At 46.8% G+C, this 20,502-nt stretch overlaps 1 protein-coding gene across 2 annotated transcripts in view; it reads left to right on the top strand.

Moving 5' to 3' along the window:
* The window catches only part of SZRD1 (SUZ RNA binding domain containing 1), a 196,989-nt gene that overhangs the window by 171,010 nt on the left and 5,477 nt on the right, over nt 1-20,502 (top strand). For both annotated transcript variants that reach the window (XM_069611113.1, XM_069611114.1), the window contains one exon: nt 10,137-10,391. In XM_069611113.1, coding sequence (XP_069467214.1) covers nt 10,137-10,391 — 255 coding nt within the window. The remainder of the gene's footprint in view (nt 1-10,136; nt 10,392-20,502) is intronic.

The raw sequence follows: 20,502 nt of genomic DNA on the forward strand, positions 1-20,502 counted from the left end.
ACTCAAAACCAAGCTAGCTAGGAAAATTAGCAATCATAAAATGGTACAATACGGAAATTGATACTATTAAAATTGAAAAAAGAGCCCTTGAGAGGAAGTGGCACTTAGATAAGACTACTGAAAATATAGAGAGATGGAAAACAGCTAATACGTATAAAGATAAGATTAGCCAAGGCCAACTTCTTCAATGTGGAAATTGAAGCAGCAGATAATAAGACCAGCAAACTCTTTGAAATACTCAAGAGCGTAGAGAAACTGCATAATCTTACTCCGCCCTTATCACCTTCGAAAGAAGACTGACATCGTGCAAAATGTATTCTCCGCCAAAATAGCTAAAGCTAGGCAAAACATAACCGATGTCAGAAATAAACTAAAACAGGACATTTACACTAAGGAGATCAATAATATGGGACAGGAGACCTTCACTTTCACCCCCATAACTGAAACAGTTATTGGAAGTGCTCGGCCATATGAAGCCCACGTCCTGCGCGTAAAATGTATTACCACCCAACATTCTTCAAAATAAAGAGCAATTTGGTCCTATTTGTTAAGAATTATCAACGCCTCCTTTTAAAGAGGGTATAGTTCCCGAGGAAATTAAGGTCACCATTACACCTCTAGTGAAGAAAGTTGGTTTGGATCCTAAGGACTCAGGGAACCTTCGGCTGATTACCAACTTCATACTTAAAATCTTAGATAAATAGCCACCCAGCAGTTGCAGGATCATGTGGAAACCCATGCATCCCTACACCACCCACAGTCTGGTTTTAGTGCTTCACACAGCATGGAAACGGCCATGTTGGCTCTTCAGAAACACATGCTAGGCCTTATGGACAAGGGTAAAATTGGGATTCTGATGCTGCTGGATCTCAGTGCGGCATTTGACGTTGTCGATCATGAACTGCTGATCGAGGCTTTGAAAGACAATGTGGGCTGCTCTGACATGGCACTGAAGTGGTTAGTCTCCTTTCTCACAGATCGCCAAGCCACAGTTCATTGGGGAGACAATTTTTCGGATGCCATCCTAATACTATTTGGTGTGCCCCAGGGTGCCAGTCTTCGCCCATGCACTTTAATTTGTACGTGCGTGCACTGTGTGACATTCTGGTTGAAACTGGAGTTTTTTTTCACCAACTATGCAGATGACACGTAGTTTATAATGGAGCTAAAGGGATCACATAGAATAGACAGCGTAAAGATTGGACAAATATATAGTAAAATCAATGAATGGATGCAATCCAATTGGATGTGCCTCAACAAATCTAAGACAGAACTCATGCTGTTTGGGTCCAGTCGCCTTCTAGATAAACTGGGGGGGAAGGGGGCGGGAGTACAAATCATTTCAGATAAAGGAGGCCACAATCATAATGAACTCTTCTGTTAATTCAGAAGCACAGGCAAACCTCTTGCGAAAGAATACAGCCTGCGGCTTGTGAGGGCCATTAGACCCTTCCTAAGTGAAAACAATATGTCCACCATCGCTAGGGCTGTTGTGTTATCCATGCTTGACTATGGCAATGCCCTTCTTATAGGTGTTCTCGCCAAAGACCTGCATACTTGTCAAGTCATTCAGAATGATGTTGTAAGGCTAGTAGAACATCTCATGAGAAGAGACCATACTACGGCCAGAAGATCGCTCCTTTGGCTCAGTCTAAGAGGATTACGTTTAAATCCCCAACTCTTGTGCACAAATGCCTCTTCGGAAAAGCACCGAATTACCTGAAGAGGAGTCTTGTATCATATACCCCGAAGAAACAGTTGTGCTCAGCAGGAAAAAACCTGCTAGTAGTACACAAATATAAACTCAAATCAGCCATGGGCAGATCCTTTGTAGTACAGGCAGCTGAGCGATGGAATGCTCTTCCTTTGGCTTTGAGAATACAGGAGAATCATCTGCAATTTCAAAAATGTAAGTCCCCTAGATAGTTTGCGTCTGTATTGTTAATGCGCCCTGATGCCTGCGGGCTACCGGCGCTATAGAAGACTACATTACGTCGAATGGGGCTAAGAACCTTGTGAGAGCAGGTGGCGCCTTGTATTCTGGTCTTTTCCGGCGTGGTCCCTGAGTCTGATGTTGGAATCCGCAGGACTCGGCGGATGCTATAAGGGGGGCGGGGTCAGAGTCGTGATGTGCTCCGTGGGCTTTAACTGCAGGCCAGCAGGGCTGGGAAGCAACCTAAAGACATTGCTGGGCTCTGGTCCTGGCTCAGCAAGCTGTGGATGGGAGCCCCAGTGAAGGCAGTCCTGAGGAGTCCCCACAGGTGACAGAGCAGGCGCCTCCTGCTGTAGGGGCTGAGTGTTCGTGGCCCAGCTGTCCAAGGGGTCGCAGTTCAGGGTATGATATTTCGGGTCGGGTGCATCCTGCCCCACTCAGGCCTGAAGCCTCGCTGCTAGAGTCAGCAAGAGACCACGCTCCATGGAAGCATGTCACAGGGTGCCACAGAATTCAGTACGCAACTCCGAAGGGAGTAATTACAAAGGAACAGCTCACCTCTCCACTGCCAGGAAATCCTGCAAATGGCTCTCCATCCGACAAAAAATCGACCTGAAATCTGCCTGACATACAAGGCCTTAAACCACTTAGCCCCACCTTATCTCACCAACAAATTCTCCATGAAACTCGCCACTAGAACCACCAGATCCTCTAATGCCCTTTGCTTGTTCGTACCCAGATTCCTCTTAAAAAGAGCTGGTGGAGCTAGCTTCACAGTACTTGCCTCCCAATTCTGGAACACCTTACCTCTCCACATTAAAACTATCGCGTCCTTCCAGATGGCTCCTAAACAATGAGTAACCCCACCATAGGTTCAAATTTATGTAAATTCTGTAAATTGTTGTTCTCGATTACTGTAGAGCCTCCCAATAAGGGAGTACCCTGCCTTTGCTCTAACATGTCTGTATACCTTGTAAACTGCTGTAATTGGAGTCTGTATGTATCACAACCATGTCACCGTCGTCTTAAGCGCCCTTCTACCTCCGGGTTTGGAACGCTATACAAATAAAATAAACCTCTGAGCCACAAATCGGGCAGGACGTGCCTGGACTACCAGTCTGTGGATTTCCAGAATGAAACGCTGCTCCAACACGTAGAGGTTGCTATTAAGGATCTTCCCCCATCATGGAGTAGCTCGTTTAGGCGGCCATACTCATGTGCGCAACAGCCCCCCCCCCCCCACTAGCCAACAGTTTATCATGCCAAGCACTAAAAATATTATGCGGGAAATGCAGGTGACATATAGCGAAATGTTGTAGGGACGAAGATTCCACCAATTGGATTGGAGAAGTGGTGATTGAGAAGAATGTGTATCTGCCGTTGGCGATGAAGATATGACAGCTCAATTACCATTGTCCAAGTTAACGCATCTCTGATCACTATGATGGCTGACTGGTGCTAAATGCACTGATTCTAGATGTAGTGTGTACAACAAAATTGGTCCTAAATATTTGCATGAGATAGACCTAACCACAGATCGCATAGAGGGATGAAGTTTGAGCCGATTGGCTGCTTCAAAGCGACGTTTGATTTTTAAAGAGGGACATGCTGAAGGATGTTTATGTAACAAAGGGTGCATCCTCTTAAGTTGGACACATCAAAGACTTCTGAAAGTATGACTGTATACGAATGCTGATGAAGCAGTATTTGCAATTGAGGAAGGAACTAAAGGGTGAGGTGGAAGAGGACATGTTGAGAGAAGGAATTGGGTGCCTGAAAGCCTTTACACATCATTCTGTTAAGGGTACAAACCAGTGGCTCAAAAACTACGCGCCATGCCACTATCCATGAGGGGAAAAGTGAAAAAATGAACTAAGCAAATTAGAGACGGAAGGTATTGGAGAAAGTATTGATGCTGCGGAATCGGTGTTGCCTCTTGTGGTAGTCCGGAAATGGCCAGGAAAGGTCAGTGTGGATCTCCATCAATTAAACAAACATGTCCTACCGGAGAGACATCCACTTCCCAATATTCATGAGTTAATTGCCATGATGGTTCCTTCAGAAACAAATTCGACAGCCTTACTTTAGCGTACCACCAGATTAAACAGCACAAAGAATCCTGTTATCTTGTAGCTTTCATTTCTCCGGAAGGGCTATTTCAATATCGTAGGATGCAGTTTGGTCTAGTTTCAGCCGCCTCAGTTTTTCAGATGGTTATGTACAGAATATTTGGAGAAGATGGCGTTATCTTTTTTCCGGGAGGATTTCCTAATTTATGCTAATGACAAAGGAGCACGACAGACCAGAAAATGTTATCAAAATGTGTAGTGGGGATTGACATTCAGCAAGGAGAAAATTAACAGGAAGGAAATTGAATATTTGGGTCATGTGATTTCCAAAGATGGCATTTCACCAAAGAGGGAGTTGGTCAATGCAATAGAACAAATGGCCGCACCCATCTGTAAAGATCAATTTTTAGGAACGGCCGAATATTATGCCAAATTCATGAAGGGCTTTGCTGATCACACATGCTGCTAAAGGATTCTATTACGATCAAAGTTGCAGTTCTCATGGAATATGAACTGCAAGGAAGGATTTGCAATATGTCAAACGAGCTTTAGCACCAGCATTGCAGAAGTATAGAAGAGGACAGATTGATTTCCACAGATGCCAATGTCGGATTGGGGGCTGTGCTCTAGCAAGTTGAGGGCAAGAAGGAGTATGTGATGGTGTTTGCATCTAGCTTATTGAAGGGGCCTGAGAGATCCTATGCAACCATTGAAAGATGCTCTAGCAGTGAAGTGGGGCACCACATTTTGAAATACACACTGACCACAAACTTTTTTTCTACTCCAAACTAAGGGATGGGATTGGATAAAGTATCTGGCAGGATAAGGTGGGTGTCCAGACTACAGGCGCTTGAGAAAATTATTCATCATGGTCATGAAGGCCATTGAGGGATTGTGAAGCTGAAACACATAAGGAACAGTTATTGGTGGCCGGCCTGTGATCCTTAGATTGAGAAGAAAGTTTGCGGACTGTATCCTTTGTGCTAATCGTGATGACGTATGTGAGAGTGAGGGACGGCCCATGAATTTGACACCTGAAAGACAGTGGGAGAAATTAGCAATGGATGTATTCGGACCAATATGGAGTGATGGATGTCAGATGTACTGCATTGTGGTTGTGGATGTTTTGACTAGATGGACAGAGGTGAGGGTGACTCCATGTGTCACCACAAAGAGCATAATTTCGTTTTTGGAGGAATTGTGTGTGCGGGAGGTCTACCCGTGTTTGGGTCTCACTGATAAAGGTTCCAAATTTAAATCAAAAGAAATGTAAACTTATTTTGAAAAGAGCGGTTGTGCATAAGACTAGTGACATTTTAACACCACCAAACTAATGGAATTGTGGAAAGGTATTACAGACTTAAGGACGCTATCAGGTGGGCATGGTCCAATGGAAAAGAATGTAAGGATGTGGTAAAGTGGACGATTGTTGCCCATAGATTTACATCACACCACAAGCCTTTCCTGATTTGAATACAGTAGAAGAAAAGAGTACAACAAAGGTCTTTCCATGCTGGATGGGGGATGTCATTAATGGGAGAGGATAAGGAATTGTGAATTGGAAAACAATGCTGCTCAGGACAACAGGTGGTTTAGGAGACACCATGTTCCCCAGGTGGGAGGTTGGGTCAGTCAAATTGCCTGGTGTTGCCGGGTGATGTCGTTCTGGTGTAGACCCATTGACGTGACTGAGGTTTTCAAGCATGTACTGTAGGTGAAAGATGGAAGGGTGTGGAATATGGAAAGGGTGATGGTGATGGCATTGATTGTCTGAAGGAGTAGATTCTTCCTTTTCCTGCTCATCAGGCAGAGTGGAGGGATTGGAACCACCTAGAAGGAACTGAAAATCGTGTATCAGCCACTTCAAGGTGGGGGTCGGAATTATAAGAGACCATGTTACCTGGACGACTATGCTGATTAGTAGTGGCGGCAGAATTATCAGTGGAAGTATTGTGGGGAAAGAAAGGGAATGTGTGGTGCTGGTATGCATCGTGACACAGAGCCCATGACTATGCAAGAGGTTGATCCGTCAGAGGAGAGCGGAAGAGGACCGTTAGTGACTGGAGAGCGGGGCTTGCATTTATTCCACGTATGTCTTAAAGTATATTACCAGTTGCATGCTTTAATTTTGAAGGGGGAAAAAAGCATGGCGTTTCTGCACCTGTCCCCTGACTACTGCAGACTAATGATTTTGGAGGCACCTGGCTGAAGTAGTAGCAAGAGGGATATCTGGCCTTGGATTACTCATGATCTGTAGACCTGCATGTTCTCTAGCTCCTATGGAGCTTTAATCAGACTTAATCAGTTGCAGAGTGATTGTTCCACTGATTTCTGTATGAAGACATTGGTACAAAAAGTCAAAATACTTGAGGATAATCTCAATTTACTTTGCATAGGTTTTGTTTTCAAGGAGTAGTGTGATCACTGTTGTGGCTGGAGGGGTATGCAGACACACATTTGTACACATACAACAGTACACATGATATGATTTATAACTAGCCTGTACACAAGTAATTCTAGGTGCCACAAGACCAACTATTCTACTAGGCCTTGTGACATTGGGATTGTGCAAGTGCAAAAACGACAAGTGCGGAGGGTGGGGGAATTCGGGCAACATGGTTGATTAAGTGCAGCGTGGCTCTGGTTAAGTGTAAAGAGGCAGGAGGGCTATAGGGGTTACAGTTACAGTCCCTGAGAGCACGGTAGGCCGGAAGGCAGAGCAAGGAAGACTGGTCATGGAGGAGCCTGGTGCCCAGTGAGATTCTGAGGATACCAAGCAACCAGTCGGTGCCACAGTCTGATAAGTTGGCGAGGAAGTGCGACAGAGAAGTCGGAGGAGAAAAGGATGGTCTTGAGCCTCTTTTTGAATTATCCTGTGTTCCTTCTCAAACTTGAGGGGCCGGGTGGCTGTATACTTATTATCCATATTCATCATTTCTTCTTTACTTGTACGTCTCTTGGTATTTTAATAGATATAAACCTTATTGCTGAGGAGACGTGTTGCAACCACTGACTACTATTGGTAGTTACTTTGGAGTAGGGTAGGCAAAACGGAAATTATTTGATGGGAACTGTTAATTGGCAGATGGTGAAATGAAACCTAGGTTTAAAAGGTTTTATGAAGGGCGAAGTTTGAGAATTGGGCAGAGGTCGTTAGGCTGACTGTTCAAATATGTCAATGTGAAAAGGGATTGAGCTAGTTGCGATTTGTTTTTTTTTAACTGAGCTTTTTTAAAATAGTGTTTGTATGTGTTAAAGGTTATTAAAACACCAATCTCAAAATTACATACATTACTTACTATCACATTTGTAAACCGTATTAAAACATATTTTATGAGAAACTGAATGATCTAATAATTTTAATGAACTTGGCATACTCTTTAAGTTACTATTTTTAAAATGTCTTGATGCATAGAATCAATAGAAAAGTTGATCACAAAATTACCAGCATATATTCTATTCCAAAACTGATCATTATTTGTGAAACAAATCATGAGCCAATTTATCATGTCCCTTCAAGTATATCTCTACAAGTAGTTTGTAGTTCAACAGATGCCTTAGGGCCTCAAAGGCTAAACCACATAGTCTACATAATTGTTCCTCAACAGGGATTTGGTGCCAAACACCCTGATTTTGACATGGTAGCAAGTTGATTAAATATAAGACTCGTAGTAAATCGTGTAATATTGACTACCGTATCAGAAAAGATTGCCTCGAATAACCATACATGTTGTCATTCCACACAGTTTGCAAAGCCTCAAATTTCGGTTTCAGATCGTGGTCTTTCTGAATTTACCTCTCCTTCAATGTTAAATTATCTAGGCCAGGAAGAGCACAACCATTCTCATTTAGGAACGCAGACATTTCATCAATCCAAGGTTTTAGCCTTTGGTGAGGAGCTAAAATATCTACCTGATTTTCCAAATAAGAATAAGAATAAGATACAATTATCACGCTGATTAAAGATTTTAAAGTACAGTAACCAGTTGGAAATCATTTTGAGTCTGTCATTATGCCCAATTCTGTACAAATTGCTTCAACAGGCACACAGTTTGGGAGACCTACAGCCTTCCTCCAAAGTTTCCCTTATTTTCTTAACCATTTCATTTCTCAGCTTTAAATATTTTCAGGCCATATGAAATGCATGGTACAATGCAGGACTTGTACAACTGCAAGAAACCTTCAATGAATTGACCACCTTTTTTGTGGATAAAGCACTGAATTGCCTGGAACTTCACTGTAGTCTTGTTTGTTATTGAATCAGCAAGCAATTAATTATGTTAATCTGCACACCATGATGTAATCTATTTTAGTACATTAACCTTCTCAAGATTCCAGTTGTATTTCCAGAGGTGGTTTCTATGATTTTTAAATGTTGTAACCTTCATTTTTATTAATGATTAAACCATTGGTACAAAAGACTAAGCTGTAGTCCAATGACAGTTTGGTCCATAAAAATGACATAACCACATAAATCTGCAATACAGGTCGTTAATTGATCAGAGGTGGGGCTTTTGTACATTTCTCCAATTCACTGTCTAAATCCGCCATGTTACATAATACTGGGGCTAGAGTACACCTTTGCTTTAGACTGTTTCTTGCATAGGCCCACTTATTAATCCAGCCTGAGGATGTAGCACCCAAATTTCCATTTTATCACACAAAATATGGTGGTTTACTATGTCAAAGGCTTTTGTATAATCAGTGAAACAGATGTACGAATTGAGCTAGTTGTGATTTTGGTTGTTTTGCTTAGCCTTTAGAGCTTTAGTAGGAAAAGGGATATCCACATGCTCCTCTGGCCAAGATTTCTCTCAAAAAGTGAGCTAATGTAAAGTGGTGATATGCAGCATGTTTTGGAAGCAATGCAGGCTTTGCAAGGCAGCCTATGATGACCAAATGTAACGAGTAGTAATTTCACTGAATTTTCTAGAAATGGGCTAAGTTGCGGATTCAGGCACAATAGACTTTTGTGAAGTAGGAAGATATTGCCCACTTTCAATGATGTGAATGAGGAGTGATCTTATTTTACCAAGTCGTTTGTGTTGGTTGAATCATTTGTGATGAGAGGATTGTGTTTTGGAGGATAGACGGGAGTCGAGGATGCAAAGTGTTGCTGCTTGTGAGGGCAGAAGGGAAGGTGGAGACTAATGTTCAGGTAACCTTTTAAAGCTGACGTGGATTGAATCACGAAGGAAGAGAAACTATCTAGAGTACTCAATTTTGTGAGACTAAGGCCTCACTCTTGTAGAAACCAAGCCGAGTTGGAGAAGAATGTAATTCTCTTGCAGGAGGAGAGGAAGGGGCTCTCCAGTAGAGCGGTCGACTGGTGGATTGCAAAGTTGCCTTTTGGAATCTGCATTCCTAAACGCCCATTGCAGAAACTAAGAAGCTGACGAGAGGAACTATGAGTAACATGGGCTTGCAAGAATCACTTTAAGAGGCCTTTCCTCAGATGGGGCACCAAGAGCCCTAGTAGAGAATTGCCTGAAAGAGCAGTTCAGAAAGCAACTAAAACCTAGTTTGGGTCCTTGAATTATATCACAAATCAGCAAGAAATGGTGCCTCATGCTGAAAAAATTGTAGTTTGGAGGTTTTTGTTATCATGAAGCATGCTGGTCTATACACTGCATGTATACTGCTTAACGCCTATCCTGACTTAAGCCACTGCACTATTGAGACGCCTACCATGTAGCTGTACGATTGGAAGCCCAAACTGAAAATTAATGTATCAATAGAACCTCTGCTTAGATCCTAATCTTATGTGGGTAGTAGTAAGAAAATCCTGGTTATGGCATGCAGGCTTGGTTTCCATGCAAAAGGGAAGGTCAAGAGTTGCTTTTTATGCATGCTTTCTGTTGCTACATCCAATTTGCAAAGTTTTTGCTGCCCCATCATGTCTGGTCAAACCTTTTTGATAGGTCTACGAAAGGTCTACGTTAAAGTAAACTATCTAGCCCCCATAGCCATTTAGGTTCAGTCATTTCACTTTAGTTTATTGAATGCTGTTATGGTTCCGTTCATTTGTAATAGTGAATGAAGTTCTGTAAAGCAGGTATGAGTAAAGCATGATTGTTGAGGTACCAAAAGCAGTGTTTTAATTACTTCCATGTATCTTGTCTTTTCATTGCTAGAAAGTCGAAGTCTCCTCCCTCTAAAACCCCAATCGTTATTCAGGACGACTCGCTCCATGCTGCACCTCCCCCACAGATCAGAATCTTGAAGAGACCCACAAGCAACGGTTTGGCCAACAACTCTAACTCTGGCAACAAGCCAGCATTTCCTGTGAAGTCCTTAGCTCAGAGAGAAGCGGAGTACGCTGAAGCTCGTAAACGGATCTTGGGAAGTGCCAGCCCAGAGGAGGAACAGGAGAAGCCAGTGGTAGACAGGTGAGCAGCTATGATGGCAACGTTGAAAGCTGAGGCAAAAACCAGTGCAGCCACGATGGTGATGGAGGCAGAATCCTTTTTCTTACAACCCACCTCCGAAAGCAATCCTGGATCTAGAAAATAATTGGCTTATTACTTTTCAAGGTTCTGTTAATGGTTACTATCTGGGGCAGAAGAGGCAATTTATGGACTGGTGAACAGAAGAGCAGGATAATCTATTGTGACTAGTGATCTTCCAAATAATGTTGGGTGTACACCAAGCAGAATTGTTTGGGGCACACTTGGGTGAGTAGGTTTTGTTGGCTGATCATGAAAATGGGGCGGTTTGCCCTACACAAATGTACATGAAGTGGGCCGTAAGGAGGGTGTTAAATTGCATAAAGATCTTATTGGCAATCTGGCTCAAGATCTTTTGGACTGACTCCCATGCACTGTTGGTTAGGGCTGATGGGAGTTATAGTCCAACGTCTGGAGTGCCAAAGGTTGCAGACACCTAGTTCACTCATGGGGTTTGGTGAAGAAATGTGGCTTAGGCTGAATAGTGGAGGTGGTTCGATACGGTTGGGCAGGCAGGTGCTGGGCGTATGGTTACAGCGTTGATGTAGAATAAATAACAGCATTTCGAGAAGGAGAAGCAGTTGCAGGGATATAATGCTATATTTGAATGACTCCGAAATTGTCATCAATTTGGATTTTATTTAGTTCAAAATGATCTTGCAAGCGCATTCCAGGATCCTCCTTGGTGGCTAGTTATCTAAGGTTATGAATCTAGAAATCTGTTAAAAGTACCTCTGGGCCTGCTAACCACACTAAAGTATTCTTCAATTTCCCGTGTTGCTCACTATCCCACAGTATAGTGTTTGACACTTTGCTGCTTACTAGTCTACACACCCGTTCACTTTGCTGTGTTGCGTTTGAAATTGCTAGCAGCATTGTAGCCACTTGGCCAAGAGCCCCTTTTAACTTGACATCAACCACTACCAGGAGCTACATTTGGCTTTTCATGCTAACTGCTTACGTACAAGTGTACTATCTGACATAATTGTCTAGGAATTTGCATAAAAGATGCACTAGTATATTTAAAGCATGACTGGTCTAATTCACTGGACATACTTATAATTGCATTTTACTCCTTCGTCCCTTTCCTCCATAATTATAGGACATCTCTCTGTCCTGTGGGACGGGACCGGAGCACTTTGTAAAAAGCATCCACATTTTTTTTCAAAAATGTGTCCCTCTTTCCTGCGCGGGGCCCGGCACGCGCCCGTAACCCTGCCCACCTTGGCTCCACCCCCATCAGTCCTTTCTCCGCACGATCGGGGCCGGACGCACTTGCATCCTCAGAAGATTTTCTTCCCTTTTTTCCTCTCTGGCTCTCGCTAGCGTTCGTTTAATAGTCTGTCTTTCAAATGAGACTTTCCAGATTGTTCATGGTGTCACTGTCGCTTCGCGAGGGCGGATCCCCATCCTCTTTAGGGTTTTTGGGTCCGGAACACCGTTGGGACTCCTGTTTTTACTGTGACTCCCTTTCGGTCCGGGCACTTCAACGTCGGTTGGAGTGGTGGGAGGAGGTGTTCCGACTAACTCCTCCTTCGCATTTTCAGGCGTTCATCAACGAGAAGAAAAAACGCCCGGTAAGTTCTTTACTTTTCAGAGCACCCCAACCGGGGGATACCTTCCCAGGTTCCTCTCGGTCCGGGAGGGGCGTTGATCGCTCTGTTACTGGGGTTTGCCCTGAGGTGCCCGTTGGGCCGAATAATTCTACCGGAGTTTTCTCCGAGGGTCTCCGTAAGGGGCCTGTGAACACCGGAGTATGCTACGAGGCCCCTTCTGTGGGGGCTGTTTGTGGACCCAGTTCTACTGAGTCGTGGGGTACCGGAGTTCGCTCTGAGGCCTCTGTCAGCTTCCCTCAAAAAACAAAACCGGCGTGCGCCCCGAGGCCTTGGCTGGGCTTGTTACCGAACGGATGTTCGAGGCCCGCGCAGGAAATTCTTTTACCGGGCCTGGGTCCGAGGTCCCTCGTACAGAGGCTAAAGCTACCAACAGTTCTGAGAGGCCGGACAAGGCCTTGTCAGTGAAAGCAGTTGCTCACCGTTCCCGCTCTTGTGGTGACACCAGATCTGTTGGGGGCAAAGAAGCAAAGTTCTTCTTTTACCGGCAGTGCCGAGGTCCGTCCTTTGCAGGCTCAGTTGGCGGTTGGTATGTCACAAAAAACATTCCAGGCCTCATAGTACCGGCTCTGCCGAGGTTCCTTATGTTAAGGTTAAGACCCCTGATCCATCGATGGGGACCCCTGCCTCACTTCCTCACTTGCCGCAGTTCCCCTCAGATGAGGACAAAATGGCACCCGTTTCCGCCACGACTGCGGCAGCCATTTTAGGTGCTACCCCCCTACAACTACGCCATTGGCCTCTAGGTTCACCCAAGGGACCAAGCCCTACACCAGAGTCCCTTGTGTGCATCCTTAACGGCACGTTTATGATTGGAACGCCCGGATGCCTATTCCGAACAATGTTTAGTTGCCTGCGGGGTGGCACCTTTGATTTGAGGATACGTCGGTGGAGGGGCCTGTGTGGCACCCTTGCCCGCTATGTCCCTGGATTTGTCCACCTCATGAGAGGCCTCCTCAGGTGTCGAAACAGTCTCCGGAGGACACCTTTTTCGGTAAATTTCAAGCGCTTATGCGTACCGACCCCATGAGGGAATATTTCAAAGGGCTTTTCAAGGAGATATGTCCACCTCCGACTCCACCCGTTCCTCTTGTAGTGGTTCCGCCGGTGCCTCCCTCGCCCGTGGTGCCTCCATTGTCCCCAGTGGACAAGGCAGTGCCTAACACGGCTCAGCAGGATGCTGACCTGTCAGATGATCCGCAAGGCGATCAGGACAACGAGGACCTTCCCCGCTCTATCGGAGCTTTTCATGACCGGGTACTGGACATGATGAGTTTCTTAGATGTTCCGGTGCCCGAGGCACCCACTCTGCAGGAGGGCGTGTTTTCTGGGGCATTCACCCTGTCTCCCTTGGAGCGTACCTGCCTGTTCCTGCAGAAGGACGTTTTGGCCGAGGTTCGAAGAGTCTGGGAAAAGCCACACTCGGGACTTTTTGTCAATAAGAAGATTGACGCAAGGTACAGGCTGCATTCTTCGGAAGAGGTGGCCCTGTCGTCTTGTCTGCCTCCCTCCGCCACAGTGGTGGCTGCGTCTACGTTGCAATCCTGACCTGCAGCATCCTCTTCCACGGCGGCTACTCAGGTCTTCGGTAAGGAGGACAAGTTCCTTGACTTCCTAGGGAGGAAAATCTTTGCCAACTCAGCCTTGCAGCTCAGGCAGGCAAATGCTTAGTTGATATTGGCGGGAGTTTACATGCGAATGTGGAAAGGTCTGTCGGAGTTTAAGGAGCACATCCCGGTCGAGAAGTTGGAAGATTTCAAAGGAGGCCTTTCCGACTCCAGGATCTCCTGGAGGCTGCGGGTCATCACGTAGACACCTCAGCGCCTGATGCTGGGGGTTGATACCTCACGGCAGGCGTGGCTGCATGCCACTAAATATTTTAAGGAAGTGCAAGACAAGGTGTTGGACCTTCCATTCGATGGTAAGGAGCTTTTTCATTCTACTACAGATGTAGAGCTCACCAAGACCAAGGATAGCACTCAGACGGCTAAATCATTGTCTGTTCTGGTCAAAGCTCCTTTCAAATCCCAGAGACCGTTGTCTCAAAGTCGACCCTCCTCTGGTTTTAGGGGCTTCCTCGACCGCAAATCTCGCAGAGTGGATACTCCTGTGGGGAATAACCGCCGTAGACAACAGTGCACAGGGTTTTTCTCCTGCTCTTCAGCCTCCTCATCAGGTTCAGATGGCACCGCAACCAATAAGCCTGTCAAATGTGGGTTTTCCGCACTCACACGAGACCCCGGTGGGAGGACGCATTGCGTCTCATTGGAGGCGTGGCAGACCATCACAGAAGACGGATGGTCTAGTCAGTCGCTCGAGCTGGCTTCTGCTTACCTTTACCTCCCCCCCCCAATCCCATCCCTCAACCCTCCTTTTCAGCTGTCGGGCTCACCCTCCCTCAAGGCCGAATTTCAGAAACTTCTGGACCTCAGAGCTGTGGAACCCGTTCCCCTTGGGGAGCGAGGGGAGGGCTTCTACTCCTGGCTGTTTACGGTGCCCAAACCCAACCAGGCTGGCCTGCTCACCATCCTAGACCTTTCCCAGTTCAGTCTTTTCATACCCCAAGAGAAATTCAAGATGATCATGCCCAGTCAGATCGTTCCTCCTTACAGATGGGCGATTGGCTCAGCGTTGTGGATCTTCAGGACGCGTACATGCATATCCTGATTTGGAATCCACATAGGAGGTACCTCTTCTTCGGGAGAGGAGCACTTCCAGTTTCGGGTGCTTCCTTTTGGCCTCAGCTCGGCACCGCGTGTCTTCACAAAGATGTCGGTGATTGCGGCCTATCTTCGTCTCCAGGGTATCCATGTGTATCCATATTTGGACGATAGGCTCTTACGCAGCCCTTGTCCGCTGGCGGCAGCGGGCAATCTCCAGTCTCTCCTTCAGTTCCTGTTCCATCTTGGGCTGTCGGTGAACTGGCGAAAATCCTCCATGACGGTCTCACAGGACCTGATCTTCTTGGGTTTTTGTTGGAATATGATCGACTGCAGAGTGTATCTGACCACGGACAGAATGGCGGATCTGTTAGCCACATGTCAGATGTTTGCGCAGTCGGAGAGCATGTCGGCCTGGTGGTTCCAGAGGCTTCTGGGCCTCAGGGCCTTGTGTGTACTGGCTCTTCCTCGTCTCAAAATGATAGGACCCAGATGGCTCTTGGGAGTTCATGGTGTCAGGCAGTGGATTTGGATTCCAAGCAGATAATGATTCCAGATTCCATGAGTGGACCTGGATTGGTGGTCATCTCTCAGCAACCTGTCTGGGGGCGCGGGGGTTTCAGGACTTGGTCCCCACGGTGACGATCATGACACTCATCCCTTCTGGGGTGGGGTGTGATGTTGGCGCTTCTTCAGGTCTCGGACCTTTGGTCGCCCCAGGACAGGCTCCTCCACATAAATCATCTGGAGCTTCTGGCGATCTTCCTAGCGCTCAGGGCGTTCAGACCGCTCATTGTCAACAAGGTGGTCCGCATAAGAACGGACATTGTGGTGTCAATGTATTACATCAACAAGCAAGGGGAACGAAGTCTGCCCCCTCGTGGACCTGTCTATCCAGATTTGGGAGTGGGCCGTGCTTCATGATGGCTGGCTGCTTTCAGTGCACATCCCGGGTCAGCTGAATGTCACAGCGGGTTCCCTCAGCCGGCAGACAGTGGTCAGCTACGAGTGGGAATTGAAGGCAGAGGTCCTCTCATGGATTTTCTTGCATTGGGGCACACCGGAGGTGGACCTCTTCGCTACGGCGGTGAACAAGAAGCTTCCTCAGTAAGCCTCCAGAGGGGGGCTGGGAGCCTCCTCTCTGGGGGATGCTCTCGAGATTCCATGGCACAACATGAGAGCTTACGCCTTCCCGCCTCTGCCTCTAGTTCACTGTGCAATTTGGAAGTTGAAGAACTCAGTGAACTGTTCCCTTCTACTCATAGCTCCGTGGTGGCCGGCCAGGTTTTGGTTCTCAGAACTTCAACGCCTGTCGCTGTGTCCGCCGATCAGGTTACCAGTAACTTGCGATCTTCTTCACCAAGGGGAACAGCAGATGTGGCACCCCTCCCCACAATCGCTCAGCTTGGTGGCATGGTGCCAGAGTTCAAGTCTTTAGAGCATCGGAATTTGTCTACGGATAACATGCACATTATCCAGGCAGCCAGGAAACTCTCAACCAGATCTCAGTACAAGAGTAAATGGCTCAGGTTCTGTCTCTGGTGTTTGGAGAAGAAGTTGGATCCAAGGGTGGCCACGATTGACACGGTGCTGTCCTTCGTGTCCTCCCTGGCAGAGTCAGGGGTTCATGTTCTGCCATGCAGAACTTACCTTTCAGTGGTTTCCGCTTAGCTTTCTACAGACCAGTGCTCTTATTCTGAGTAACCCAGTGGTTAAGAGGCATTTTGCAGGGTTGACACGCCTCTACCCTGCACTTCGTAGTCCACACCCGCCGTGGGACCTAAATGTAGTCCTGGCGGCGCTGTGCCATAAACCCTTTGAACCAATGGCTACGGTGGACCTCAAGTACCTGTCTTGGAAAGTGTCCTTTTTGGTCGCTGTTACGTCAGCAAGGAGAGTGAGCGAGCTCCAGGCATTGTCGGTGGAGCATCCTTTCTTGGTCTTTCACAAGGACAAGGTAGTCCTTCGGACAAACCCGACCTTTCTACCGAAGGTAGTGACGGAATTCCATCTGAATCAGTCGATCTCCCTACCGGTCTTTTTTCCGAACCCTGCCTCTGAGGCTCAGAGGGTTCTACACTGTCTTGATGTCTGAAGAGCTCTTAAATTCTACCTGGACAGGACTTTCGAGTTTAGGAGTTCTTCTCAGCTTTTTGTAACCTTCGGTAACCCTCAGGGCAGGCAGGCGTCTAAGGCAACTATTTCTAGGTGGATCGCCACCTGCATCACGGAGTCTTTCACCGTCCAAGGGCTGAAACCTCCTAAGGGTATTCATGCACACCTGGTGCGGGGTAAGGCAGCTGCGGTTTGCTTTTCAGAAATGTCCCCTGGGAGTCCATTGCTAGGGCAGCTATTTGGGCCTCCACATCTACTTTCTATAAGCATTATTGTCTCGACATGAGCTTAAGAGCTGACGCTCAGTTTGGTCAGGCTTTACTGAAGAACCTGTTTCAGTAAGGGGTATTTCCATCCACCCATAGTTCCTGTAAGGAGTGCTTGGGAATCTCCCATAAGTATGGAGGAAAGGGAACAGGACGTAGGAGTATTGGTGACCACCTTACCCCTAGTCCATAGTCCCCTTTCCGCCATACGCCCGCCCGCCATCCCCTCTAATAAGGTTCCTCTGTTATTGCTAATGGGTCTTTGACCCGGCGATAGTAAAGGACTGATGGGCGATGCGCGGGGCGGAGCCAAGGTGGGCAGGGTTACGGCTGCGTGCTTGGCCATGCGCAAGAAAGAGAGGAAGGACACACTTTTGGAAAAATGTGGATGCTTTTTACAAAGTGCTCCGGTCCCGTCCCACAGGACGGAGAGATGCAGAAGTGTGGAGGAAAGGGGACTATGGACTTAGGAGTAAGGTGGTCACTACGGTGAGTAACCTAGTAATATTTGGAAATTACTCAGCAAATCTGTTTGCTCACTCTGCTGCTTTTGCAGAATGGGGTGCTAAGTCACATCAAAGGTAGCAAAGATCAATGCAATGGCAGGAACGGTCTAATCCAGTAGCAGATGGAGAGGCAGAGTTTAAGAAGTGGCAGCACCCCATATAAAAACTAAAGGAGGTAGCAGGAACAACTGACCTAATAGAAATGTGAAAAGATCAAAAGGGGAAGCAATTTAAAGAACATTAAAAGTAAAACCTGTACAGCACCACAGCAAGAGACCAGATTCCACAGACGGCACTAGAGTACAAGACTTAACACTGTAAAGGAAAGGGGTCCAAGGAATGTACTTTTTTAGGTGCTTGACAGCAGAACTACCCCCCCCACAAATCTTTCAGGCACTGCATTCTTGAGGATGAACTTTTAATTCATTCTCCTTGGTCATGAGCATCTCTTGGTCACCCTCTGAAAAGTAGTGAGTTTATGGACTCAAAGGGTGACAAAGGTGGTGTTGATCCTTTGTGGTACAGGAAGGTGCATTGAAACATCTTCCATCTGTGCTTTCTAGCTGCAGGAGCTGAAAGCCTTTCCTTCAAAATGGATTGTCCTCCAACGTATTCCTCATCTTGGATGTATTCCATCCAGCTTTAGCTGCTTTGGAAAAAAAATTCTCGGCAGAGGGCGTCGATGTTGAATCGATGGTCCCTCTAAGGCCTCCGAGGGTGATGTCATCGGGTATACAAGTAGCACGCCTGGTGCCCGTTGGCCTCAGTTCTGTTTTTCCGCAGTACGTGTTGCTTGGGAGACTCGGCGTGCCTCGGGTAGTTCTGTGATGCAGTTACTGAAGATATTTGTTATGTCCTTGACGATCCTGCGATTGCAAGAAGTGTAAATCCTGCGGTTCCACAAGGTCCATCATGGACCCGCACTGGGAATGTCTGTGGTGTCTCGGGGAAGGCCACGACATTTAGGCCTGTACCAAGTGTCGGGCGATGACTGGGGAAGGCCTTGCTAGAGAGGAAGGGAAAACTGCAGGTAGGTCGTAAACCTGACCGAAAAGCCTCTAGAGTCGAGGTCCCATGAGGAGAAATCTCCTCAATGCGAAAGGCATTGGTCTAGGTCCCGAAGCGATTCTCATCGCTCTTCGTCTTTGACGAAAAAGTCCAAAAAAAGACGCCACCGGTCCCCTTCAACCTCATCCTCTGACGAATCCTCAAAAAGAATGAAATGCCCCACAAAACATTCTTCCTCCAAAGAATGGGAAGCATTGAGGGTAAAAATGGAGGTGTTTGAAAAAGCTAAGCCTCGGTCCGCGCCTTCTTCGGAAGCCGGCTGGGAGTGTTATTATTCCGACACTCGCGCGCCCTCGAGCCCGGGTGATTGAAGGAGGAAGGATTGGGAACGTTCCAGGACGTCGAGCGAAAAAGACTACTCGAGTCGACCGTTCGAGGTCACCGATGGCACCTGAAACCCCACACACCTCAAAGGGTAAGACTTCGAAGAGCGCCTTGACGCCCTCAAAGCCAATCGATGACCACTAATTCATTGACTCCTTTGTCGACCCAGAAGCCCTCGGCGACAAATATTCCAAAGGCTCCAACTCAGCTAGAAGCGTAAAAATGTTGGCAAAAGAGAAGGCTGCAGAGGCTGTAATGCCTTCAGGTTCCACTGGTACACCCCTCCACCTCTCCCAGAAAAGGTTTTTAAACTTCCAAGGAAAGAGTTTTTCAAATCCTTAACTTCAATATTTGAAGAACAGGTGAGGTCTGATGAGAATGTTCCTTTTGAACTGGAATATGGCACCCCAAATGTCCCAGAATGCTTGATTTCTGAGGAAAGCAGGATGAGGGCCCTGTTGTAAACCTTACATAATGCAAGGGGTATTGATACTTCGCCTGAAACAGATTTTGGCAGGCCAGAGCCACATGCCAGTCCCTCATACCGTCAACTAATGACAAAGGCGGTCGAATATTTAGGATGGGCTAGACCACCAACTCAATTCATCCAGGATGATCTGACCGATATATTGGATCATGGTCCCACTGAAGATCTTATTTTACCCTTCCATGTAGCCTTGTAAAATAGGGTGGCCAAAAAATTGGGAGACTCCAGATATTCCTCCTGTGAATAAATAACTAACTTCAAAATACTGCCCTTCCAGTAGCGACCCTGGCTATCTGTCTAAATAGCCTACTCCTGAGAGTCTGGTGGACCTGGCAGCCACAGCTTCAAATAAGGTGGCGTACCCTTCTATTCCTCCGGATAGGGATGACAAGCGTGTGGATGGTTGGGCATGCAAGGGTATTGTCAGCTGGGAGTATGGTGTTAAAATCAGCCTACTCCACACGTGCCTTGGCAACATTTTGGTACACTCTGTGGGAGTGCATTGCAATGGCGGCGGAGCACATACCAGAAAGGGATGAAAGGAAAGAATTCCTAGCCATTGTTAAAGATGGAAAGGAGGCCATACAGGAAGCCCTTCAGCCTGGATTGGACACTGCAGATAGTGTGAGCAGGTCCATGGGCACTAGCACAGTGTAATGCGCATATTTGCGTGGTTACAGAAGTCGGGTTTCAATCCAGACGTGCAAAACCGTCTTCTGATGAACATGCCTTTTGATGGGTCTCACCTTTTTGGCAACAAGGCCGAAGAGAGCCTTGAGGTTGCAGACCTCAAAAGCAGCTGTTAAGTCTTTAGGAGCTGCTATTGGACAACCTGAGCCTTTTCATGCGTCAGGACAAACTTTGAAGGGGACAATCCTATCGTTGCTACTCCTCATATGGAAAGGCGAGAGGAATGGCCAGTTAAAGGGGCCAGAGAAGGGCCACTCACAGTGGACGAGGAAAACGTGCAAAGCCAGCTCCAGCTGCAGCCTCTTTGCCATCAGCGGCTGTAGCA

This window comes from Ambystoma mexicanum, chromosome 8 (genome assembly GCF_040938575.1).
Source record: "Ambystoma mexicanum isolate Mex_15411 chromosome 8, UKY_AmexF1_1, whole genome shotgun sequence".
NCBI lineage: Eukaryota > Metazoa > Chordata > Amphibia > Caudata > Ambystomatidae > Ambystoma > Ambystoma mexicanum.